This window comes from Brienomyrus brachyistius, chromosome 6 (genome assembly GCF_023856365.1).
Source record: "Brienomyrus brachyistius isolate T26 chromosome 6, BBRACH_0.4, whole genome shotgun sequence".
Classification (NCBI taxonomy): domain Eukaryota; kingdom Metazoa; phylum Chordata; class Actinopteri; order Osteoglossiformes; family Mormyridae; genus Brienomyrus; species Brienomyrus brachyistius.
The window spans coordinates 20,712,501-20,739,161 of NC_064538.1; the positions used below are offsets into that span (position 1 = coordinate 20,712,501).

General features: G+C 43.7%; 1 protein-coding gene across 1 annotated transcript in view; it reads right to left on the reverse strand.

Annotated features, from left to right (window-relative positions):
- Positions 1-25,083, reverse strand: part of LOC125745495 (probable phospholipid-transporting ATPase IIA) — a 48,844-nt gene extending 23,761 nt beyond the window's left edge. The window contains exons 1-14 of the mRNA XM_049018420.1: positions 24,636-25,083; positions 18,700-18,844; positions 17,162-17,275; positions 16,463-16,571; positions 12,795-12,853; positions 11,915-11,966; positions 10,394-10,488; positions 10,053-10,133; positions 9,068-9,143; positions 8,415-8,491; positions 7,956-8,116; positions 6,142-6,284; positions 1,522-1,634; positions 128-337 (exon numbers count right to left, since the gene is read on the reverse strand). Of these exons, the coding sequence (XP_048874377.1) occupies positions 128-337; positions 1,522-1,634; positions 6,142-6,284; positions 7,956-8,116; positions 8,415-8,491; positions 9,068-9,143; positions 10,053-10,133; positions 10,394-10,488; positions 11,915-11,966; positions 12,795-12,853; positions 16,463-16,571; positions 17,162-17,275; positions 18,700-18,844; positions 24,636-24,703 (1,503 nt within the window). The 5' untranslated portion in view covers positions 24,704-25,083. The remainder of the gene's footprint in view (positions 1-127; positions 338-1,521; positions 1,635-6,141; positions 6,285-7,955; positions 8,117-8,414; positions 8,492-9,067; positions 9,144-10,052; positions 10,134-10,393; positions 10,489-11,914; positions 11,967-12,794; positions 12,854-16,462; positions 16,572-17,161; positions 17,276-18,699; positions 18,845-24,635) is intronic.
- Between the last annotated feature and the right edge of the window lie 1,578 nt (positions 25,084-26,661).

Below are 26,661 nucleotides of genomic sequence, written 5' to 3' on the forward strand. Positions count from 1 at the left end.
CAAGTTACATATCTCACTAGCTGGTGAAATTTCTTTTTACAGTTTTAGACGCTTTTTTGTGTGAATGTGGAAAATAAAATGCAAGCGGTGGAGCACTGGGTGATTAGCCTGCAGGGCTTCCACCTACCTCGTCGGGGCTGGAGGCCTGGTATACGCGGCAGGCATCCTCGTAGTGTTGCTCCGCCTCTGCCTGGTCGGTCACGCCGTTGGACTCGTACACGGGGGTCACGTTGTGCACCAGCGCGATGGCCTTCACTGCCTCGTGCACCCGGCTGCTGATGGTCTTGCGCACTTTGGTAGCAGCTGGGGCCCTTGTGGCGGGGAGGTCGTGCGGGGGCTGCCCGGGTGGCAGGGGGGGAATGGAGGTGGGGGGGGGGGGTGGAGGTCACAAGGAGTGCTACTGTGAGGAACATATTGGGCCACCTCCACGGTCAAATTAAACAAAAAGCTTAAAAAAATGACTTCCAGGCCGCAGCACAGGAATCCGGTTCTCACACCGGAACAAAGGGCCATGAAAATAATTAGCCCCTGCGAATGAATTCCAGACGCATGGCAGGGGTGTTTAACCCAATGCATCACACCTTAACACAGATACTCACATCACACGGGGGGGGCGAAGCTGAGATTCATGTAGTATTACCAGAAAAGTCTGGAAGACAGTCCTGTCAGCAGAGGCGTGACTCAAAACCCAGCTCCTCCACCAGCTGACTCATATTAAAGGGACTTTGGCAAAGAAAACAGTACTTTGACTTAATAGAAAACAAAGATATATGTTTTTTGCCCCTTTCAAACCTTTAAATCGGGTTTATTGGTTTATAAAAACCCTCCAACTATCTTGGTGGGGTTGAGGAACGGCGTCTGTGCGGTAATGCCAGACGCCAGAATATCACCAAATTCAAACTGAGGACAAGCCTTTCACAGTAAAGTTTTTAAGCAAAAAAAATAGAAAAAGAGAGAAACAGAAGTTTCTCAAACCCTCAAAAAAAAAAAAACTAAATCCTGGGTTGTTTTGAAAGCTATTAAGTGGTCGCCGCTCCCTCTGACATCGATTTTACATCAGTCAGGGCAAGCATAAACAGATGTGGAGAAAACATATGAACAATTCAGTTTTACATTCAGCTCAGGCTATTTTTAGGACTGTGTTTTTGGGGTTAATGACGAAGCTAATAAATTAGCTAAAGCTGGACCCGAGGTAGCGGCCAATCGCGTTTCCTGCTGCCCTGACCCCTGATGTCAAAGGGACAGGGGCAGCCAGAGAAGGTCAGGGGGCATCTGCTCAAAAGGATAATTAAGTGGCAGTTGGTTTTTACAATAATGTCTACAGGAGTTCCTCCTCCTGGCATCGCACCACACCATTAAGGTGCCACTGCTGAGCCAGCTGGCAGAAGGAGAGATCAAAGCCCAGAAGGTAAAGAACAACCAGCTTCCAGAACGGATTTAAGAAGAAGATGCTGAGAATTTGGCCGAAGGCCACACTTATCATCCAGTTGCCATGGCGACGGCGAGCTGACCCATCCTCACCTGAGTGTAGGCGCTAAAGACGTGGCTCTGCACCTCGTCCATCGAGTCCATGCCATAGGCCACGGTGCCCAGATGGAGGCGCCGAAACACCATCTCGTTCTGGGTCAGAGTACCTGCCAAGGAAGATGGACGTTAGCTCTCGTCCCCTACTAACTGAAAAATGGGGAGCTACCGAAATAGGAGCCTTGATTAAACTTATTAGCGGAAACTGAACAAACAAAAGTCTCTTCCCCAGGCTATCAGAAGCTCGCCTACCTCATTAACGCTGATAGAAAAGGTCTCCATCTGCATATTGCACTATAATATTATTTTGCACTGGCTACTTGCACTGAGTCCTTGTTGTGTACTGTTGTGTATTGTCATTTTAATCCATTATTTATTGTTCAACTGTTCTTTGGCCTAGCTGTCCAATGCACTGCAGAAAATTTCTAAAACTCCCTCCGTTTTTGAGATGAAACCTCCAATGCCCTAAAGTCAGGCTTCCTCATCATATGATACCAACCAAAACTCAAACCGTCACCATGTAATCCAGCGAAGAACTTTTGTTAAATTTCCAAAACTCGGTCCACAGAAATTCTCGAAAACGTATCCCGTGAGTTTTGGAAATATGCTCTTCGACTTCATTTGATGTGTGTGACTTGACGTTAATTTATCACAACTGACAGACTGAAATAAACACAATCGTACGTGGATTCGGAACCATTTCAAGAATCAGCCCACATTGCTGACGGATCGGATCCTCACTGGTGGATTTTAGTGCCCCGGTACGCGGATGTTGTCATGGCCCAGAGGAAAAAGGCCACAGGCACCAAGCAGGAATCCCTGCAAATGGCGATTTAATGACACAGAGACAAAGAGTTCAGTGGCAGGTTCTCAGCGCCGCCGGCACGCCCCCCCATAAGGCCCACTCCACTTAAAGCCCCCAGGGTGCTATATTAGGGTGCCTTCAGTGGGGCTCCGCAAAAATAACAGCTTTTATTCCCCACCGGAACACGAACGTGACATTTAACCCGCACACCTTCTAATTCCAATCAAGAGCTAGAGCAGGAAGAGGGAATTCTATAATTTTGCAGGCAGTGAGGGTCATAAACTTTGAGGCAGGGTGTAATTCTCAAGGTGCTTTGGCGTGTGAAAAGTACAGATCTGCCCTGGATAAAAGCTTTAACAGCCCCCATTTTGATTTAAGGGTCCATTAAGGGGGCTCGTCCCCAAGTGTGGCACAGAGCCACCGGCTGTAGCGGGGGGGGGGGGCGGTGTCCCACTCTTGCAACCCCTCTCGCCTGTCCGTAACCCTGCGTCCTCTGGACAAAGGCGGAAGGAGAGATGCTGTAAATTGCACCCTCTGTCACGGATCATCGCCAGTCTGAGAACACAAACGTACTTCACGTCTTATGACTCATCGCTCATGGACTGTTTTCCACATCTTCTGAGCAACCCAGTAGTTCATCCATCACTACCTAAATCAAGGGGTAGTGACAGCAGAACATATCGGCTGGAAAAAAAATCACACACACACACACACAACCACACACACAAATATCATTTTAAGTATTTCAGCTCAGATGGAGGTTTGAGTCGGCAGGAGATCCATCGTTTGTGAAGTATTTAAACTTATGGTCCGTTACGAGCAAATTGTGCGTATTATGTGGGTACATTGATTAAGGCAGAATGTCATGTCAGGTAAGTTACTGGCCCATAGGCCCAGTATGACCGACTGACCGACCGACAGACAGACAGACACACTACGTTGATCCTGAAAAAAACTGCGCAGGTGATTTCTGAGAGACTGAATGTGAACAAACGTTATGTTCAGGCAATGCAAAGCTAGAGCGCTACAAACTCAAAGGAAAATTTATACAAGTTAAAGAAAGTTAGTTTATGGATTCTCCATTTTGTTCCCCTTCTCTGGCAGAAATTCCAGGCAGTGCCTTCCAAGCAGTTTTCAGAATGTGTTCTGCTCACAATGAGCTAGAACCACAATGTGTACCTAGACGGTGCCACACAACCATCGGTACGTAGAAGAAAACTTTTCTGCGAAATCTCTGCTCTCATCTTGCTGCTGCTGTTGCTGGTGAGGTCTGCTGTCCAGACACATTCTGCATTATATTTTTACCGCTAAGCAAACGCCCTGATAAGACCTGAATGAGGCTGGTGGGTAGCTCTACTTTTCACATCCTGACTGTTGTTCTTCTGATAAAAGGTGCACTGACCAAACAGGAAATGTGAATTGCGTCCCTAGAAGACTCAGATTTCTGCGATTATGCTGCTCACATATTGCAATTATATGGTATTTTACCTAAATTTTGAGGGAGGGTGAAGCTGGTGTTTGTTGCTGCTGTGTAAAGCCCTTGTTGATGCTGACAGTTTGCTAGGCAAGCATTTGCTTCTATGAATTTTTATCATGTACTGATTGGGGGGGGGGATTTTTCCATGAATTTAAAAGGAGTGAAATCTCAGATTTTCAGATGCAAGCAGCCGAATAAGAGTCAGACTCTGCTTTCAATAGAACAGAACTATCACTTTGTCACGTGATGAAGAAGGACATCAGAACAGAACAGAGGTACTTCATCCATCCCAGTGGGGACACTGGGCACTGAACACACATACCCCATCTTCCTCTCTATGTAAGACACAGATGCATATGTACACGCAGTTAAGAGTGGCCAGAAGCAGTTGCGATTAAGGGCCCTGCTCAAGTGCCTAACAGTGACATGACTAGTCTGCTGTCCACAGAATTCAAAATCTATGACCTTCTGGGCACTGGTACAGATCCCAAACCCACTGAGCTAAACTCCAAAAGCAGGGGAGCATGTAATTGCAACTGAGATGAAGAGCTCAAGGCAGGATTTGTGACCACCAAGCTTGGACGACAACCGTGCTGGTGGGCTGAAAAGCTGCCGCCTCCAAGCGAACAATTACAGTAAAAATCATAGGAAAACAGACAAGAAATAAAGGTAAATATTAATAATGAAGCGCTGCCTGAAAGCAGTCTATGCTCTCACATGTTAATGAAAGCTTCAGGTTATTCTGGTCTAAACTATAGAACTCGTACGCGGTGTGAACTGAAGAACTGATCAGTATACCGAGGCCGTCCTCTTGTCCCCCCCCCCCTATTCCGTGAGACGCCACCTGGGAGTCCTGCACACGCTCAGAGCCCACAAAAGCCCAGACGACTACACGCCTTATCCCGGAGGTAACAAATGCGGTATTAAATAGGTCATAAATCAGCTCCCAGCCTTTAGAGGTAATCCACACAAAACGCCTATAAAAGGTGAGTAATTACGCACTTCAAAGCGCATCTCGGCCACATAGAGACAAGGAGAGGAGGGAAGATTTAACGGGATTTGGCAGAAGACCATTTGTGAATCGCGCCGACGAGTCTCACGTCAGGCCGGCCGCTTTCTACCAGAAGTGATCTAAACGCAGCGACTTGACCTTTCTGTGACATTGAATTCCAAGCCGCGGTCTACAAAAAGTACAGGAGCAGCCAACATGCTCGGCGGCTGCTGTCAGGATGGGACCCCGCATTTGAGGTTGAGAAGGAGGACGTCCGAGGCGAGGTTGAGCCCAAGCTGATTTATTTTCTCCCAGTGCAGTGAGCCAGTAAGATTAGTGTTTTATGTTTTGTTTTTACTCAAAGTAAAAAATAATACTTTCTAACAACTAAATATCTACCAAAAACTTACATAAAAACAACAAAATAAATAAAAATGCATAAATGTGCAGCACTGACTACACTGGCATGACACAGCCCTGCACAGCCGAAGGCCAAACCTTGGGCTATTATATTGCCCATTCCTAAAAATAAACATTTACTGAAGAATATCATCTTATAAATATTAAAACAAATACATCACTCCCTACTGTCATTATCAATATTAGCTTTAAATTTTGGATCCCATTATATACAGTTGCCTAAAGTTGACACTATTTAAATTACCTTAAAACTGGTAGTTGCCCCACACCATGCCAACCAAGATGGCAACCCCCATACCTCTTGCTTGAGGAACTCTGTAGTTCCTGGTAAACACACAATAGTAACCTCTATTGCCCTAAGTTACTATAGAAAGGAATCGTCACGGCTCAGCCTGCGACGGTCATGTTTACCTGAGAAACCTCAAACAGGGGAAATGGGCTGATGCTACGGAATGTGAACTGTTGTTATTTCCGATTGTTGCTACAGAAAAATAATGCAAGAGTGTGAATTTAAAGCGATTTTAAGATAAGAAGTGAACAAGATCGATAAAGGTGGAACCAAATAAAAATGTTAGTTGTTTTTTTCCCATCCCACTGGCCTAAAACGTCAAAGCACCACGATATAAGCGATGACTGGTCTTATATCACTTCTAAGTTAATGACATTATCGATACAAAGACCAGGAGGACTAGATATCTGCACTGAAAAGTATATTTACCATTAATCTTGTGTTTAGTGTTCAGTAAGACTCCGGCTTAAGTTGATAATGAGATTTTTCTGTTGCTTTCAGTTTCGTTAAGAACTGGGCGAACTGGCTATTCTGTGTATGACGAGGCGCGGAAGCGATTTCATGAAAATGTAGGTGAGCAGCTATTCTGACAGTTTGTCCCCCTGTCTGCAGTAGGGGGCCACAAAGCGACTCACCGGTCTTGTCGGTCAGCAGGTAGGAGATGCGGCCCAGCTGCTCCGGGATGGTGCTGGCCCGAACCACGGTACCGGGGATCTTGGAATCTTTCCGGATCATCCAGCTGAACACCATCTTGCCCATGTCCAGATTAACACGGAGGCTGAGTACGAGATGCAACAGGAGATGGGGGTCACACTAAGCACGGGATGGCACACGCACACACACACACACACACACACACACACACACACACACACACACACACACACACACACACACACACACACACACACACACACACACACACACACAGGGCGATTCAGAGACACCCATACCCCTAACCACAGGGAAGAACCAGACACATATGTGATGCCGTACAAACGTCTTAAGCTGTAACAGAAAATCATGCTTAAAAACTGGCAGCTTAGCCATTTCAAAAGCTTTCCTAATGTCTCTCCAGTATTTGCAGCAACCATCAAATCATCAGATTAATCGTTGACTCAGCCACTAACCTACCATGTTTGGCTAATCAATGCCTCATCGACAATTATATAATTAAGCTAATTGGGGTGCATTAACGATGCATCGTACTATGGTAGTTCAAACTAACCAACATCTGAAGTACGACTGTTTCCCAAATGTGTCATACCACAGTAGTCTGAAGCACGTTAGTTTGTTGGGACTTCCGTAGTTCGAACTCGTCATCAATTTGTTGTGTCAGTCACATAACACCAATAATATGAAAAACAGCAACAGCGGCAAAATGATGAGACGCTTCTTGGGAGCGGGTACCGGAAGAACTTTCAGCTATGATAGTGCATTTTGTGAAAGACGCTCCATCTGTAATTACCTTGATTTCAGTTCATTGTTTTTCAATCACACAAGCAACACTTACAAATTCCTGGTCCTACATTGTCGCCAACAGAATGTGGACAGGTGCGTGTAACGTCCAAACATCACAGGCGTCATTCAGTACAAATGCATGGATTCCTATCTGACCACTGTGGCAATGACACCTGCCAGTGATGAAGGAGAACCTCATCAAAGTGCTGCACTCTTTTCTAAGGTGACTGTTGTCCCTCTGAAGTTATGTGTGCAATGAAGAAACTGCACAACACCCAATGGTCTGCATAGGGCTACAAATACACACATGTACACATACAAGGGATAATGATTTTTTTTTCCCTTTTTATTCTATTAATGATTTCTTTTATCGTTTCTCTTTTTTTTCTAAAAACTGGTGAAGTATAGCAGATGGCACAGAACTGCAGTTCTAACTACACAACTTAACGACGTGTCTGCGAACGTTCGTTCGAACTATGGTTTCGGGAAACACCTGCGTCGTACTTACATATTTTGAACCACGCAAGTTGCTAACATAGTTAGTTGGGAAACGCACACCCCGGTTGTGAAATGTGACGGATGAATGGAATGCCTGAGGTTACCCCTAGGGAGAGGTTTGGGAACTGAAGCGGTGTTCATCATGAGTACCTTTTTGCTATTTTTCATAGTGTTGGTGTTTATTCGAATTATTCTAATCTAACATTGTGCTTTCTAGTTTGTATACACTTGCCACTCATATGAAAAGCTTTAAACATTTCATTCGATGACCTAAAAAGTTTTGCACAGTACTGTATATAATGTATGTTTCATGTCTCATTGCGCGTGAACTCAGGTCTGGTGATGTTTACTGGGAAAACAATGACACTGGGTTCTACCCAGAACTGGAGGGCTAAACCTATGACGTGCCATCCTCCGACTCCGAAAGTTGAGGGTGTCACTCCCTCACTCAAACAGGCCACATCTAAAGCAAGCATCCACTGGGCATCACCTGATGGGCACAATGTTGGAGAAGAGCAGCAGGAATCGGAAGATCTGCAGGTACCAGCGCCCAGCGAAGTGCTGCAGGGCCACCATGACCAGGGAGACCACCACCAGCGCCCCAAACAGAATCTTCGTCAGGCAGTTCACCTCCAGGTCAAACAGGCCCACCTGGATGAGTGAGCCAATAAGAAGGTGGCCTTCAGGGCATGTGGTCTCGCTAAATCAGGGCCCATTCAGATCCCACAGACTACAGCAGGAACGATTCCCAACACTTACACTATCATTTAGGAACAATAACTATAACAGATAGATCAGAATTTCTCAGAATTATGCTCAGAATTTCCAGCAGCCGAATTATGAATAAGGAACCGGGATGTTTGGCCTTGGCTGTTTGAAAGACGTAGGACCCCCGCGTCCCCCGCCCTTTATCCAGCGGTGTAGGTACACCCCCGCCTTCCCAACATGCCTTGTGCCGGGGATTGGACGTGTTCATCACACTGCGCAGCTCCTTTCCCGTGTAGACGACCACGCCCACCACCGTACCTGTCAGGGAGGCAGGAGGGAGGTGTGTCACCTGACCAAGCACAAGCAAGGCTTCCTGGGTGGGATGTTTACCCCCCCCCCCCCCCCCAAGCCTACCTCCGGCTTTCAAAACTGCTTCTCAGTGGAAAAACAGAACTCATGTGCAATTAAGGTAATTAGAGAATGCCACTGGAAGAAGAAATGAACATCTGGATGCAATCTGGTAAAAAAATATATATATTAAAAAGGGGGGGAACCAAGAGAAAGACAGAATAAGGTGAGAGGAAAACATGACGCAGAGAGAAGATGGCGGCCCTCAGACCGGGGCGCAAGTCACACGGAGGGTTTCCATGGCAACGCAGTGAGGGGGGAAGAGCCACAGTCTTCCCTCTGTCTCTGATCCTCTTATATTACTTATTATTGTAAATGATTTTTTTCACTATCTAAATTATTCCATAGCTCTGCCTTTAGCACTGTAATGCCCGTCCTGTCATGAACGTTGCATTGTGGGAAACGGGAGGACCTGTCTGCAGACCACGCCTGACAGCATCTGTCTTGTTTGGCTACAGGATGAGCGTCGCTGTCGGCTAGGCTCACCAGAGGCCACGACGGTGCTCGCCCACAGCGTGTTCTCGATGCTGAGGCTCTCGTTCACCGGGGGGTCGCCGTCCTCCTGCGGAAAACACACGCAAGTGAGAGATAGGCCTAAAACAGCAGTCGTCTCCACGGCAACGCCAATCTTTAACCAAATGACTGTGGCCACACTGTTACATTTCATATGCTAAAAAGAATATATCACTGCACTACTGTGCAGAAGTCTACATATCTATGTTGTATATATTATTATTTTATTTGTCCTCTTTTTATTTTTATAATATCTGGCATTGGTGGGAGGCACACAGAGATTCTACATGTACAATGACAATAATGATATTCTTTTTCTATTCTGCCATATTATAGCTTTACCACCAGTGTCCGGTCACATGTGTCACACATTTCAGTGTGTGGTTGGAACATCACAAAGCTGTCCTTTTATTGAATGCATATGCAATACTAATTTTAAACCTAAAATCTGGAAATAAAAGTAATTAGCCTAAGGCTGGAGTATTTATAAAGGAATATACTTAGTTGATTCAAATTAGCACATATAGAAAAATATCTCAAAAAGTATTACATGACTAACTAGAGACATACACTCGGTGTCACACAAAGCACCCATGCAAACCCGAAGATGCTTCATTAGGAACTGACTAAATCCATTTTACTTATAAGGGACAACTTGCTGCATGCAGATCTGGTGCCTGTTACAGTACCAAAGCTGTACCGGCAGAACTGTTTAACATTAGAGATCTCTAACCCACAGAGGCTAGGCTTAGCTTTTTTTTTCTAATTGACCCTGAGTGCATCACTCTAGGGGAGGAAGTGAGGGGGGGGGATCTAAGATTTTGTATGGTGGAGGGCATAAAAGGGGCCATAATTCAGGGGCTGTAGCCCTGCCCCTGTATAACCCCCAGGGGAAGGTTGGTAAGGGTCAAAAAATACAGATGACAGGGTAGAGGCCGAGGCACACGGTCCCACCCACCCTGGTAAAGGTCCCCACGAAGTTGTGGATGTCGATGCTGGGCTCCTCCACGTAGACAAACGATCGGATCTGAAGGAGGTCCTGCGAGGAGAAGCAGTGGAGTCAGGATTCAGCACCGCGGCAACCGTCATCTGTTAATGCTGAATAATCATCTGACCTTCGCTCTTCATCGGATTTTTCTGTTCTGTACGTTTTATTCATTATTAAACCAGCAAAGACCACGCACAGTGACAAAGGAAGAATGACAACCAGCTTTCCACGCTTCTGATGTGCAGACCTTCCCTCCATCCAAGACCCCAGACTGCATTTTTTTTTTTTTTTTATTGTGTCACATGACTCACGCCGGCAGTGGGTAGCCGTTGGGTACAGGCCACAGGTAACCGTAGCTTCCAGTCCGTCTCTCCGTCCAGCTGGTCTGTGCGCAGAAAGCAGGACCCTGGAAGTGGGGGGAAAAAAAACTGAATTGATGATGATGCAGGACACGTCTTGTGCAGCCAGTAGCTGAAGACCTAAAGAATCTGCCATTACTGTGATCCCAGAGACTCTAACCAGGATAAGCGGCTGGTAGATGGCTGGACAGATGCTTCCCTGACATGTTTTCCATTTATCAGAAATGCTACGGAATGTGGGGCTTTAAAGAACCTCTAGGGGGCACTGTTGCACAATATGGTACCAACTCGTTTCAAATACAAAACAAAAAAAGCTAAATATGCTAAATGGAAAATGGTCTAAATAAAGACTAAAAACAACAGGAACACATTAATTGGAAAAACACATACATAAAATTAATACCACATAAATGGGTAGTTTTAAAGATCAAGAATGAAAAACTCTACAGCAAAGACAGTATTTTCACTTTTTAATAATAAAAACATGCTATACTGAAGATGTCCAAATTACAGCATTTCGTGCAATAATTAGGTGATATGCTCAATCACCACAATTCCATTTGCACAGAAATTGCTCGAACAGGTTGATCTTGTCATATCTGTAAGAACGAACCACAAATTGCATTAAAAAGTACCGAAGATTAAACTCAATGGCCTTTTCTCCGCCAGAAGGTTGGCTCACGGGACTTAAAGCTGAACTGCACTTGGATTTCCTATAAGCGCTGCCTTGCAGACTGGCCAACCGTCTTATTCGTAGCACTGGGCATCTATGTCACACTCCCCGGACCAAGAGCGCAGCCACACGAGGGTCTGCATATAGCTTAAAAAAGGTGCCTAACCCCCACCCACTCGGAAGGCTATGCCCCAAACACCAAGGCTCCTTATTATGACCTAATGGCCTCCATCTGTGTGGAAGATTACCAAAGATTCCTTCCCGTAAGACCAACAGCTTTTTTTCTTTCTTACAGGAAATATCAGCTAAGATGGATCATGTTTCTTATGTTCCTAGGTGGACTCTAGTTTACGATGTTTCTTTGAACTTAAAAACATAGAAAACCCAAGTAACTAGAAGTTAAGTGGCTTTATTTGGCCGGGTGGCCAAAGTGTTGGTAATCCTTGGTTGATTGGTCATCCTTCAGTCCTCAGTGTCTTATGTCTTGATCGTTTCTGCATTTGTTTATTCAGATTGAATGAATCTTTACCTTCCCAGCTCTTTATTTGTTTCACATTTGCTTAAATTTTTGCTTAGATTGTTCTGTTTCTACTTTGCATGCTTTTCATTTTCTTAAAGTTAAACAACATGTAAAAGTTTGTTTTTCTCTCCTCCTGGGTGCAAAAATGGGGCCAGGACGCAGGACCAGGCCCGCACGTGCTCCTTATCGAGCCCCTACGGGTGCCTGTCGCTAAGTGGCCGCACCACCCAGCCCTTCCAGGCTAATCCCAGCTTTTTAAACGACGAATGGCAGATGTTACCGTTTCTTTCCGACGTCCTTAAGAAGATCATGTCAGCAGGAACGCGCTGGTTCTGAAATAAAAGGGGGAAAAAAAGTGAGCAAAGGACTGGACTATTTTCTCACACTCTCCCCCCAGGTATACCTCTGATGCAGCCCTAATGTGCTCCATTATCTACACTTAGTCGTCTAAATGAAAAGCCCATCTGTAAATCAAGCCACCTTGCTCCAAAGAGGACCCCGCTCAGGCTTCTGTCTGACCCATGCCTTCAACTTAACCCGGCCACTAAGGCCGTCAGATGAATTCTTAACGCTTTCCTAGCCGACTGATCTTTCCATCGTTTCGGGCAAGAATTCCTCGCCAGTCTCTGTGCATCATGCTCCATAATGGCGCATTGGGTAATTTCCTCACTCTACAACACCCACTTTAAGATTTACTTTTAATTTAATGAGATGTCAGTTCACCTACGACCTGCAAGAAGGTAAACAGACCCATCCGCAACCTGCAGTTTACCTTCTGCGTATTACTTATGAGTTTAAACCATTACTTGTTATATTACATTTTATCATTGTATTGCTATATGAGAAAGGTCCATTTCGATTCCTAAGAATGGCACATTAAAGAGGGCAGACCAAAGCAGATCGGGTATTGAACCACATCCAAGACATTGTATGACACCGAGCCCCTCTATATACCTATCCCAGGTGGGACCACTTCCCCGTCATCAAAGAAGCAGGAGATCTAGCAGCTTATTAAAAGCCTTAGTCAAAAGTCCTGCAGTAATTAGCTAGGAGTACATTTAACGTTTTATGACAGAGAGGCTCAGTCAGCGTCCAGCGCGCTCAGAGCAGTCGGGGTTAGGGGCCTTTTTCAGGGGTTCGACGGTTAAACCTCCGCCGACCTTCTCGACAATGATGAGGTCCCCCACTTGAATGGCGCTGCTCTTCACCTTCACCGTGCCTGCAGGGGAGATGAAAGAGCAGCACTGAAGAGCGTTTCCACGGCGAGTTCCGCGAGCGGCCCGGAGGATCTCGGAAAGACAGCGGACCCCGGGGTACAGCGACACTGACCACGTCCGCGGGCAGCAGGATTAAAGCCAGAGTATTACACTCAAAAGCACAACTGCAGAAACATGCATTCTTGATGCACCACTTTATGTCTCTCTGCCGTGTCATTTGAATACTTAAAATCTGCTTTTTCCTTCAAGGTATGAGAGTGGCTCAATGATCCTTATCAAAGAAAAGAAAACTGAGGTGTAAATTATGGGTTAAAAATGATCTTCTTTACCAAATGTTTGAGCCAGTCTTTTTTATTTGGTATATGTGAAACATAGCTGTGGTCCAGGGCAACACACATACTCACGCACACACACACACACACACACACAGAGAGAGAGAGAGTTTGCATGTTATTTTCATATTTTCCTATGACAGGCCACAAACATGTTTCAGTATTGACCATTATGTTTGGCACCGTGTGTGTGTGGGCACGTGCGTGTGCGTGTGTGTATGCGTCTGACAAAGTGTGTGTATGTGCCCTCTGGCATGCTGGTATCTCATCAAGCACCCTGCTTTGTACCATATGTCTCCAAGAAAAGGCTCCAGGTTCACTACAACCCCGGAGGAAAAGATGCAATACGCTTTGTGTTTATATATGTATAAATATACACAGTAGCCTACTGTGCAAAAGTCTTAGGCACTCAAATGAAATGTTTAATGCTATTTATCTGGGTAGTAAGTGCACATTTTCTTAGAACAAATGAAATATAATTTAACATGAGAACATATGAAAATTACGAGTAACACAATAAAAACTAGTAAAAATGTTTTCTGTTCTCCAAAAAGTTGATATCTACTTGGATAGCTAGATGATCACCGCTTCAGTTCCCAAACCTCTCCTCAGTGGCACCCGAACCATTCTATGTATTTATTAATTAATTAGGCGAGCTGGTGGTGAAATTTAACTTAATTAGTTAAAAAAAGTGAAGGAGATATTGAATGGATATATTCAATGGTATTGTATGGTTGCTGGAAATAATAGGGTGATTTTAGCAGAGGTTTTGAAATAGCTAAGCTGACACACTTTGCCAGGCGTAACAGCATAGGATCACACCAACATGACAGTTATTTGAACATAATTTTTTTTTGACTGCCTAAGACTTTTGCAAGGTACTGTAAGGACCTACATACATATAACGTACAAAAAAGAGTAATAATGTTTAGTGTAAAACTGCTCAGAACAAAATTACAATTCAGTATTCATTAATATGAAAAGGAGAAGTAAAATGATAAAATTAAATAAGAATTTCTTCTGTCCTCTAAAGTTACTGATATCTTGTTGGACGGCTAGAAGCTTCAGTTCTCAGACCTCTCCAAGTATCTGTTAAATTTCACCACCATCACACGTACTTACATAGTTATAATTCAATGAGGTATCAATTAGCCAAACATGTTATGCAAAAGGTGGAGTTAATTACATGTGTATATTTTGTGGATACTGCTAATGCTGGCTATGAAAACGGCTAAACTGACACACTTTGACACCTATAAAATCATAGTTGAGCCTGTGGATTAGGAGTAAGATCACGACTTAGAAGGTGAACATGAAGATAGTTTTCTTTCACTGCCCAAGACTGCATACAGACACAAAAAGTGTCCCATTTTATCCTAATCCTTTCAAAGGCCATTAATAGCAGTAAGAGGCATGCGGAACATTTGACACCAGAACTGTTAGCGAGACAGTGGTAGGCCAACAGTTCACTGTTTACCCGGCTATCAGTCCTAATAACCGCTCATTCAGACTGGGCCGGGCTCCAGGAGATGGTTCTGGTAACAAACTGGGCTCATACACCCAATGGTCACAAAGGTGGAAGCTGCAGAAAATTCCTGCTAAAATTTCACCTTGTTCTGGGGGCTTGAGGCACCAGAGCTTTCGGGCAGGCCGACGTTAACGAGAGCACTCAGAGTTATTTCTCTGTCAGCTCCGAATGAAAAGCCAACATTGTCTGAAACAGAGTGTTGACCTTTTGACCTGTGCAGTGACCTCTGGCTTTCTGCATATGCAAGACATTAAAACACATTAATATTGTTGGGCATCCTGAACCCCTGAAATATGGCTGTGGCCCCTCAGCCTTGAGTTCAGCTAACTGTACTCCGATTCTTTCAAAATGTAGTGCTGTTTAACGACAATTTATAAATCACATTAAAAATCTAAGGGCATGACATAATTATGGACTACAGAAAGGAGGCCTGCATGAAAATTCTTGCATGTTTTCCCATGGACACACATTTGTTATAAATTTGCTTCTGTAGATAAAGATCTAGCACTCCAAATGGTCATGTCTTTACTCTAATTATTATGGCTCCTTATAAAAAGGACTTTGAATCAGACTCACAATCGCATAGTGGACTGAGTTTTATGTCTGAACAGGGGAGTCATCAGCAGTCAGAATAACCCTTTTTTTCTTTGAAATTACATCCACTGGAAGAAGCTCTCATCTAAACCAGAGTTCCCGAAATGATCACCTGAACAAAAACATCAGAGTATAAATTAAAATATATATATCTATCTCACTCTTGTTCCTTGTTGGTAGAATTGCTGTTAAATTAACGCATTTTGAGAGCATGAGTCTTAGTCCACAGAACCTGCCCAGAAGATTCATTCGGGCACTCTTGGGGCAGCCCTGGGGTCCACCGCTCTACTGGCTCTAGGTCAGGGTGACTTATGCTTCAGCCGTCCTATTGGCCATAGTAACACGGGCTGTGAGTTCAAAAGCAAACGGCTGGTGAGTCACGAGCGGTCAGCAGATTTTCAAACCGTGCGCTGACTTGTCACATCTGAGCCTCCTGTCATACACTTACATTCCTGTTTCAAATTAAGCAAAATGCCTCCGCTGCCACCCCCACCTCAATCCATCCCCACCCCCACCTCATTTTAGGCTCCAAGGGGACCCCTGCCTGGACTTTGAATCCACTCAGTATTTACCAATGAGCGACATGCCCCAAAACCCAATAGGGTGACTGTAAACAAAGGAGTATGTCAACATTCTAACTGAATGGAGAAAAATGTGAACTAAATAGTACTACTATTCTAGTCACCAAATTATGTCTAATTAAGCGAAACAACACACAATCATGTATTGTCTTAGGTCTGAATAATGGTGTGTTTCATGAAAAATCCATTCCACCGTGAAAGACAGTAGTAACGTAAAAATAATTGCAGCATACAGAACTATGTAAATTTTATTTTTTCCAAAAAAATAAACCAACAACAAATCAAGAACAAATCATCAACTTCTCTCTACAGAACTAATCTTAAATTTAGTTTAAAAATGTCATTATATCCATAATCTTTAATTAATAAAAATAAAAACATAAGTGTCTGAATAATGATCACTATCCATCCATACATCCATCCATCCATCCAGGTCAGGGTCAGAGGAACAATGATCGCAATGTTATTGTACATTCTGAAAGATCATCTTTAATAGCGATTTGCAGACGACTGCAACACAAATAAGCAGAAAAAGATCACATTGTGACAGAACTTCTGCATGCGTGTCCAGCTCACCTCTGGTGGAGAGCTTGCTGTAGATCTGGGAATTCACCTCCTTGTCTCGGAGAAAGCACCTAATCTCCTCTACCGCCTCCCGCATGATGGTGATGATCAAGACGAAACCCTGTACCACAAGCAGAAACACACTGGGGACATGGCAGGCTTCGAGCTAAAGCCAATTCGGCAACTCAAGACCAACTAGAATACTTCATATCGCTATACAGCTGGGTTCGCAGATTAGACTATTGACTGTATCTAGGGCCACATCTAGGCATAAGCAGAGGCAGCTGCCTAGGGCCCCAGTCAATAGAAATGGGCCAAGACCGGCACAAGGGGACCCTAGTAGATCGGGCCCTGATTATATCGACTCATCGGCAGTAACGTTACTTATCAGCAGTGACGTTACTCATCGTCGGCAGTAATGTTACTCATCATCGGCAGTAATGTTACTCATCATCGGCAGTAATGTTACTCATGCGATAAAGTGCACGATTCACACGGATTTCAGCACAAACATTGTGTCGTTGAAGCCGACGAGTCCATTCTGCCAATAAGGAGACCAGCGAGGGCTGTGCTAAAACCAAGTGTGGGATGCAGCCCCGAAGGTCAGGAGCAGCCAGCCGACTGCAGACGGTCTCCTTTCATCTGGCGACTCCCTTGATAAGAAGGGCAAACGCTAAGCTGTTAGCTGATATATGGGGCCAGGAGACTTACCAGGGGGACCCAGTAAGTGTAGAGGGCCCCCAGGCGCAGCTCGGGCACGAACTGGGAGCATGCCAAGAGCAGGAAGTACAGGTTGAAGAAATACTTAAACTGATTGAAGAGCACCTGCGGACAGAAAACGGGACATCTTCTCAGGAGAGTTTGGTAACATTCAAAAGCAGGTCGATGATAGCGGTGTTTTTTTAAATATGTTATTATTTGGAATTTATTTTTACACTTCTGTCTCTGTACTACTTTGTATCCCTTTGCTGTTGTATCAATACCCTGTATCTATGTTGTATTTTCTGCACATGGATGGTTTGTTCTGCTGTTTTGTTTACTTGTATATACTCTGTGTTTCTGGTTGGTCAATGCTCTATGTTAGTACTCTGTTATGGTTTTGTAATTTACCTTATTTTACGTTAATGTAGCCAATTACACCAAAACAAACGACTTGCACTCTGGGCTGTACATGGTAAATAAAGCTGATTATGATTCAGGTGTCTGTTTCAGACTCACACACAGCTCCGTTTCCCAGCAGAAAACGAGGAACAATGATACCTAACATTGAACATCAGGCAATAATTAAACACTGGAACTAGTTCATATCTGCAATTACATGAGAAAAGCATGCAAATCGAAGCAGAGCTATCAGCTGCCCCTTAAATTTAGACACGGACTTTGATTTAGGATCCATCCGTTAATTTGTTGCTCATGCTGATCTGGAACCGTCTGGCTCAGATGCGCTAAAAGGAGCCATAAATGTTGACCATTCCGGAAGTTTCTGCACTACATGCATGACACATACTTAAGCCTGTCCAGAGCTGTCCCTCATTCCCTTTGATGGCTCCTTAACTTATGACAGAAATCTATATACGGCATGCATATACCCCCCTGCGTCATCAAGCAAACACGCAGAGTTTTGCCGCCACGCCTCATGCCGCGGTTGAGATTCATTAACACCACAGTGCCAAATTCTCGAAACACTCAGACCACTTAGTCTGGACATTAAGACCCCAAGCAAAAATATTTAAAAGGAAATATTTTAAATATTTATTTTCCATTTAGAAGAATCTAAAATTGCCATGCAAATGTAATCAGCTTTGTCGTTCAAAATTATTCAGTTCTCATAATGGAGATAACGTCTCCGGAATCCGGTAGCCATGGAAACGAGCTAAAACAGGTAGTACATCCTTTTTATTAAAGAAGCTTGCAGTAGTTTCAAGCTTGAAGCATTCAGCAAACACATTTTAATGCTACAATCCCTGACTAGGGCACCATCTACTGAGGGGGTGCCAACTTAGAAGCCCCCCCCCCCACCCCCCCTACTGACAGAAGGAATCCATTTCAAATGGAGATGGAAAGTTCCAACTCCAACCTCTGTTTGCAATAGATTAATTGTGTGAGTAAATTCCCCAACACTGTCCAACAGAGAGACAGTGAACTTGGGGTGTGAAACTCATATGATACTAGAAGATACTAGAATGCTAGAGCAGCTGACCAAGGTGCTGAGATGCTGGAGAGCAGAGGCGGCTCTGGTAGACACTCACCCCCGGCAGGAAGGTGAAGAGGTTGTACTTCTGGTTGTTGATGACATTGCGGGGGTAGCGTTGCTCCCGCTTCTCGGGGCAGCCCAGCCACACGGTCCGAGGCTGGAAGTCGCCCATGCCACAGCATCTTGACCAAGGGCAGCATCTGCAAGGGAGCGAGACGAGCTGAAGGCCTCTCCGGTCCAACCCCCCCGTGACAGAGAGCTGCACCTTCCTCAGCACAATTAGGGAGGGTGAAAAACAATGAGGGCCTGGTTTCCTCCCCAGCTGTTCGAGGGGTCACGTGGCACAGGCCTCTTATCTCACAGCGTCACCACTGTCCGCCTTAGTCAAACAAATCCGTGTGGCTTTGGTTCCTTGGAGTTAACAGAGTATTTAATGTGTGTCCATGGAAGCCATACCGATCAATTTCTTTTTTTTTTTTTTTTTTATTTAGCAGGCGTTTTTATCCAAAGTGATATACATTTTTGAGAAAGCATGATCAGCAAACCCCTGGGCAATAAGGGCCTCGCTCAAGAGCCCAACAGTGACACCACTCTGCGGACCCGGGGATTTAAACCGACAACCTTCTGGTCGTCAATCAATGCTTATTTCAGAAATTTATTTTTGATAATGATGTAATCGTAGCGCAAAGGAGATTATATACAACAGTTAAATGGTTTGATCCCCTCTGTTGCCATTGAAACAGCAAACCATTTGGCAATTTAAACCTGGTCTCTAATTAATGAATAAACCTCTCTTAATTAATCTGAATTAGCCTCATCTGTCTTCTCATAAATCTAAGCTGAAATTCAAACAAACAGCAAGACTATTTTCCAAAAGCACACATCTGGTTCCCTGTAATACATAAGTATGGAATTCAATCTCAATTCCTCAATAAATGCTTATCAATCAGCTTAGCTGGTAATAAAAAAAACATAACTTTCCCACAGGGACCGTGCATGAAGTCCAGTGTACTTGCACTGTGCCTGAGTAAATAGCAAATAAAGTTACAATTCGATTTAATTCTCAAAGACCAGGCCAGCATCTCCTTACATATGTGATGATATTTCACATCTTACAAACATGTCTTTATTCATCACAGCCCATCCATCTTCCAAACCCACTTGTCCTGTGCAGGGTCATGGCAGTCGGAAGCCGGTCCCAGAAGCTACGGCCACAAAGCAGCGAATAACACAGATGGAGAAACAATCCATCGCAGGGCACATTCTCACACACACTCACATTCACACGCCATTCACACACACATTCACACCTATGGCAACTCCGATGCACCTTAGCATGGTTTTGGACTGCTGGGGGAAACCGGAGAACCTGGAGGAAACACCATGCCATGATAGGGAGAACGTGAAAACTCCACACACCAAGGGCTGGGGCGGACACTCAAACCTTGGTAACATCCTTTTAAATCTACAGATCACAGTTAGACAAAGTTATAGCTCAGTGGCCAGTTTATCGCTGCACCAGCTTAAGACTAACAGCCAGTCGTCCATGATTCCGCATCTGGATACGCACAGCAGACAGACAGGGTCAGCTACGGTGCATGTATGCTCTCCTGCTACATGCCGGCAGCATATGGAGGTGAATCCCTCACGGAGGGTTGGGACTGAAGGACACACGCTTCATGCGGAGGCTCCTCCACCTTAGTAACACACCAGACCACCTATACAAATTAGCTTTGCAAACCAACAAGGCTTTCATCACTGGCTATACTAGTGTGAGGTCAGGGGAAGATACTGTGTTCGTTTCTGCTGACTTGATGGTGGTGAAAAAAACGTGAGAGCGGCCTCAAGTCCAAATGAACACACAAGATCGAGATCCATCACAGGCCTGCTAAATCACAAATTATAGACAAAGCATAGTTTATGAAAGATATTATACTGACTGAAAGCCTGTTTTAACATGACACAATTATTCAGTTTGTTTACCCCAAATTCATCCCTAAAAGAAGCATGACCAGGCCAATAAGTAACAATTTAAGGTCAATGGCACTGAGATCACACACACGCGAAACTTGACATATTTTCTACACAGTCTGATATTTCGGCACGTCTGTAATGTATTCCAGTACATGAACATGCAACAGTACGGACTTACAGATTTGGTAAATGGTGAACCTCTGCTTTGGCCGTGTTACTTATCGATTACACCTGCAGAGCTATAAATACATGGTCTGTAAGGTCAAAGTAAAGGGATGAGGGTTGTAATTAAGAACAGAAACAAATCACTGTAACTGATGAGCCTATAAATATGCACAGCTGAGAACAGAGAGGTACACAACTGTCTCAACAGTGCTATTGTGTGACAGATGCAAAAACAGGTTCCCCTCCTCCGATTTGCTTCCTCATTTGGATCTTTGGTACTGGTACAGAACAGAAAAATCACCGTTTGAAGCCAGTGAAGCCTGTTTTGCTTCCTTAACAATGCATTCTTTATAAGAGGACTTTAAAATATGTCATATTGCTTGTGTGGTACCTAGACTCTGCACTTCACCGGTCTTTCAGAATTTCATTCATACAGGCAATCAGGTGCCTTCAAAGACAAAGTTGAACATCTCCAGCAGAAGCCAGATGATTATGGCGTGCAGCAGCCAGGTAAAAGCAGGGGGTCAGTGGATAGGGCGGTGGGCCAGTGGTTCCCTCTATCCTTCTATACAGATAAAAGTTAAGTAACAGAACGGTCGCTGATTTTTATTTTTTTTTTACTTTAAGGATGCTTCAAAGCGGAACCTTAAATTTCTCAAATGTGAACCAAACTATATGTGTAACTCTAATAACTTTTAGCTCACCGTCATCCGGGGGGGTTCTGTAGACGCAAGCTGCATGCCCCTTTAAGACTTGAAAAGCTGTTTAGAAGTGTACAATAACTGCACAATGTCTCTCGTTAGTAGTTCTTCACCATAGCAGCCCTAAAACACGACATCCTGCCTGAAGCTGACAGCAGTGAACTGAACATAGATCCTTATCCTCCCACTCCACAACTATATATCTGGATGCACCTGGTTTATATTACAAACTTTTGAGAGAACCTCTACTTACATGGTTGTAATCAGGTCAACAGCTGGGGAAGAGGAACCACGTCAGTCAAGAGATATAATGTTTTCCCAATATGTCACCTCACCATATCTATAAAAATTTTGAATTAACTGCATTTCAAAAAACCTGATTTATATTTTCTTTCTAGCAGATTTATGTACACATCTGCTTTGCAGAGCGACCAGACAAAGAACCTATCAAATCCAAATTTGAGTAAGGGCTACCAAAGATGTTCAAAGTGATATTTTTCTGTATTACTGCGATGTGGAACGAACCTTGTCTGATTCGCAGGGCGCGTGGCATGCAGTGGCACATACCAGAGGCACATATCAAGTCCTGAAGGTTTAAGGCAAAAGACACATTGTGATTATTCTGTAGACTCATGTCCGCAGTACAATGGTTAGGTGTATGCTGAACACAGAATAGTTCATTCATCCATAAATTCAGTTTGGCAACAACCAACAATTAAAAATATTAGATGCTCAGCTGACAATTTCACCCACAGTAGCATATAATTTTTTTTTATTAATACAGCAGAATGTTTCATTTAATAATTTAAATTAGCTGGTAGGAAACAACACTAGAGATTCCCTGATTACCGTACGTAGTTCCACAACCATAACTATGCATCCATACGGATGCGGGTTAATATAGAAAGTATTCATGCTTTATAATCAAGCTATTCTCCACCAAATGAATCCATATTTACCACACATTCTAGTCCACAAATGTACAACAGTACGGGGAAGTGGGTTATTATCTTAAGTGCTATTCAAGTACACGAGTCGCATGCATGCTACTGTATTGGCACACTATGCTTTCCTACAACAAGAGTAGGCCTGTTGTGCAGTTCCACCAATCACCACACCGGAAACCCTACTGGAAGGTGTGGCGACAGTGTCTGACCAATCATGGGATGGCTGAAGGCGGTCTCTGGTGATGATGACTTCTTGTATGAGGCCGGGTTGAAACCCAATCACATCCCTTCGAGCTACATCTTAATATGGCTCAGTGATGAAACAGCACATAATTATCAACAAACACTGGGAGAAAAGACCAGAAAATTCATCACTAACTAGGACAACAAACCATTTTTATCCCTACGGTACCGAAGAATCACCTATAAAACATTTCCAGACAGAAACACCCTAACATACAAGGCTATTAAAAATACCCACAGTCAACAATCTATTCACTATAACTGAAATAAATGTTAAACTCTATCCTAAACACTACTGCGTCCTAAAAGAATTCTGCATTTATATATAAAGATGAAGAACTGGATACACGTTCCTGCTTATTTGTCTCCCATCCTGCTGTGACTCATTATGCTAAAATGTTGCTTTTGTTTGTCAAATTCAATCCCGGCAGCAGCAGATGCAGATTGCAGATCTCAACAGCAGCATTGTCCTTATTCATCATGACACAAAAGCAAGAAGCCTACAGCAGTATCTCCTACGGGCCCGGCCATCGCTGCAGCCTGTTATTTCACTGTGCTCATGCCATTCTGATAGGTTACACTTTATAGGAAAGAAAGGTTTATTATTAATATTATATTAATATTATATATTAATATATGTGTGTCTGCAAAGGCCTAAGTTTAGTAAAATGTTACCTTAATGTTATGAAACTGGATTTTGACTTCAGAGAGAGGATGGCATTTCGATTTTATTTTCCAGTGTATCACTGGTATGTTAATGGCCGTAAACTCGCTCCAGGTCGTTTCATTGATCTGCATATCATTAGTCGGCAAGGCTCCGTTCATTATACAGAAGCAAAGTTAAATGAGAAATTTAACTGTTTGTATTAGTCAGCTTCAAATGGAATTCTGTTATGCAGGCTGTGCGTATGTTCTTTGTTTATAGGCTATGAATCGATTTTGCTTTTAAGAATGTTTGATTGACTGTCGTTGTCACAGGCATGGATGCAGTGAATTCTAATGTTTTATAAATGGATTAAAATCACATTGGAATACACCGATTTTCAGTAGTACTGCTTTGTATTACATCATATCATACATCCCATTCTTTTTCTGTATTCGCAAACCAAAGGTTCCGAATTCGGTATATACGCATTATAAATAACGTTTTTATTCACGTTGTGGACATTAACTTTATTAACGCTTCCTGTTTCTCCCATTATATATTGCAGACGCTACCGCAGGCTGGTATCTCCTACTGTTATCGAGCCTGACTTCGCTTTGTTTTTGTCGGGCGGCAACAAAAAAACCCGAACATCCCACCACCAGCAAATAAAACTATTTTATTTTAACTGGCTTTAAAATGCTGGGACTCATTTTCACAGGTGGGAAAGCGGCCAGCATCGGTCATTTCCCGACGCGCTTTTAGTAGCCGGCGCCTAAAACGATTAATCGGCAGTGTGGTGTAACATGGGCGATCGCCTTATTTGTTATACAAATGCACAATGCCGTTTGCTATGGGAGCAAAGCCCAAGGCCTGTCCGGGTGAGACGGTGCCCTTCAACAAAGCTGCAGAGCTGGCAGGCAACGCTTAGCCTTATCTGCATTAAAATGGCTCACTCTGTATCGTACATCAAATTGCACATCAAGCAGGCGCAGCATATTGCCGTGGACGCCCATTTACATGTATCCAATAACCGGAACAAGGATATCCCGACTTTACAGGTAGATGCAGCAGGCTGATTGAAACCAATTTATTCTCGATCGCTACATAACAACGCATAAAGGTGGTCTTGAGATACATTGATAATTAAAGACACACATGCTTCGCGTGTATGTTATCTATACTAGCGGAATACAGGAGGCGGCGGGCTTTGGCGTTCCCAGTAATTCATATTTTGACATTTAAACAAGAGCCGCAGATCCAGCGCCGGGGACATCTGGTTAAAGCATAAGCAAAACTCCGATTGCGATTTCCTTACCCGCTTTTATGCTTATTGTCGTGTCTTTTTTTGTGTCTCACCGGCTGCAGTGGGATATTGTCCGTCATTCCTGCAGTTTTCGGTTTATGTCGGTGAAACGCCTTTTCTGTGCGCTGGGCGGAGGCTGGCTCATTTCACACCGTGACTCGCCTGCTTTCCGCTCGTCTCCTCGCTCGTCTCTGCACGGATCCCCCGAAATGCGACAGCGAGGATTAAATATAGTCACGCTATTATATTATACGTCGCTCGTTTGCCAATGACTCCTGTTACTGTTTTATACTTATTCATTTTTAACCTGCAGTCACAACGCTGTTTATTATAACATTTCAGATACAGTTTCCACACATTAAGGGCAAAGCCCTTTTAAAATATCTTTGAACGTATTTTTAACTGTATTACTGGTTATCTGTCCACTCGTTTTATTTATACGAATCGTTAAATACAATTCAAAATTAGAACAATCACGCGTGTCCTGTTTTACGTCATTATACCACTTGTGTTTACATAACATTGCTTAGTGGTGCTCCACCTATAATGAGTAACAAGTTAAAATAATTAAATGGTTTAATCAGTGACTAATACAGCACATTATATATATAATGTAATATCTCGACTCTCGACACAACCACATGATCAGCGGCCCATCGTTGAATAAGTCTACACATTGAGCCACTTGTTAAATGTTAACTGGTGTGAATGCAGACTTGTACCTACTCCCAATTCCTCTGCCAGACTCTAAGCTGCATATGTTGGATCAATGTACAGCTTTAAACAATTTGAAAGCAGAATATTGATAAAGACCCGTTATTTTTATAAGCCACCTGACCAATTCATGGTTTGTGAAGACAGCTGATTGTGCTCTTGCTCACGTGACTGTCCACTCGCAGTAACTCCCAATCATAAACCAAAGCTAGAACTGCAACCGTGACAGATTCGTACCCCAAGTAGTACGGGGTTGCAGATAAAGATCAGGTAGCGGCTGACATTCTGCTTCTTTAAAACCACAATATAACAATGTGTGCGTTTATCAATAACCTGCGCCTTTACTAGGTTTTAAATTTCACAACTATATGTTATGGATCTCATGGAAGAAATGAGAGGCGCACTTGATGCTAAGAGTATGGAAAGGGGAATGCAAATGCAGGAGGGGAGCCCGGACACGATCGCGGCTAAATAAGCACACTTTGTATGTGGATAACCATGCTTCCAACTGACGACACAGCAAATGAAGCCACATAACATTTCAGTGGTAGCAAAATAACAGCTTTATGGGGAGGAGCACCCAGCCACTGGGAAACACAGCAGAGCACAGAGAAGGCACAGCAAATTCTAATATTGCTTTATTAAGGATGGACAAAACTTGGAAAAAGAAAAAAACAAAAAAAAGTCACCCTGATTTTATTTTCCAAGGAGGGAAAAAAAAACTGATAAAAAAAAATGTCCGAATAAGGAGGAGAAAAGTTGAGGAATGACTTTTTTTACAAGGTCTACACTGTAAACATGGCAAACTGGTTTGACAAGAGTCGAGATTCTCATTTTACGAACTACAGAAAGTCACCACAAAACTGATCAAGGCACAACCTGGCAAATGCATATTTCAGAAGGAAATGGAATTCGGAGCAAGATGTGTAAAGTGTCTGTAACATTAAAAAGGGAGCCCCCCTGCAAGCATTGGGTCAGAGATACTTTCAGAAAGTCTACAAGAACGTGGGGGATACCCCCCCACCACACAAAGTGTAGAAGAAAAGTCAATGGATATTTCCACAGGGCTTCCAAACATCTCCTGCCAACTACAGTTAAGTACTTATTTACAATGCTGATGGTACACAGAAGTTGGAAAAAAAAAAAAAACATTCATCTAGGCACAGTACTAAGGCTCAACCCATGCTGTCCCTAAACATAACACGGGGGGGGGGGGGGGGGGCAGACACATTTGGCATCAGGTTAGTCACACCATACAACTGAAGACACAGTCAGGAGACCAGCACGGTGGTTCTATACATGGGGATTAAAGTGCAGACATGGA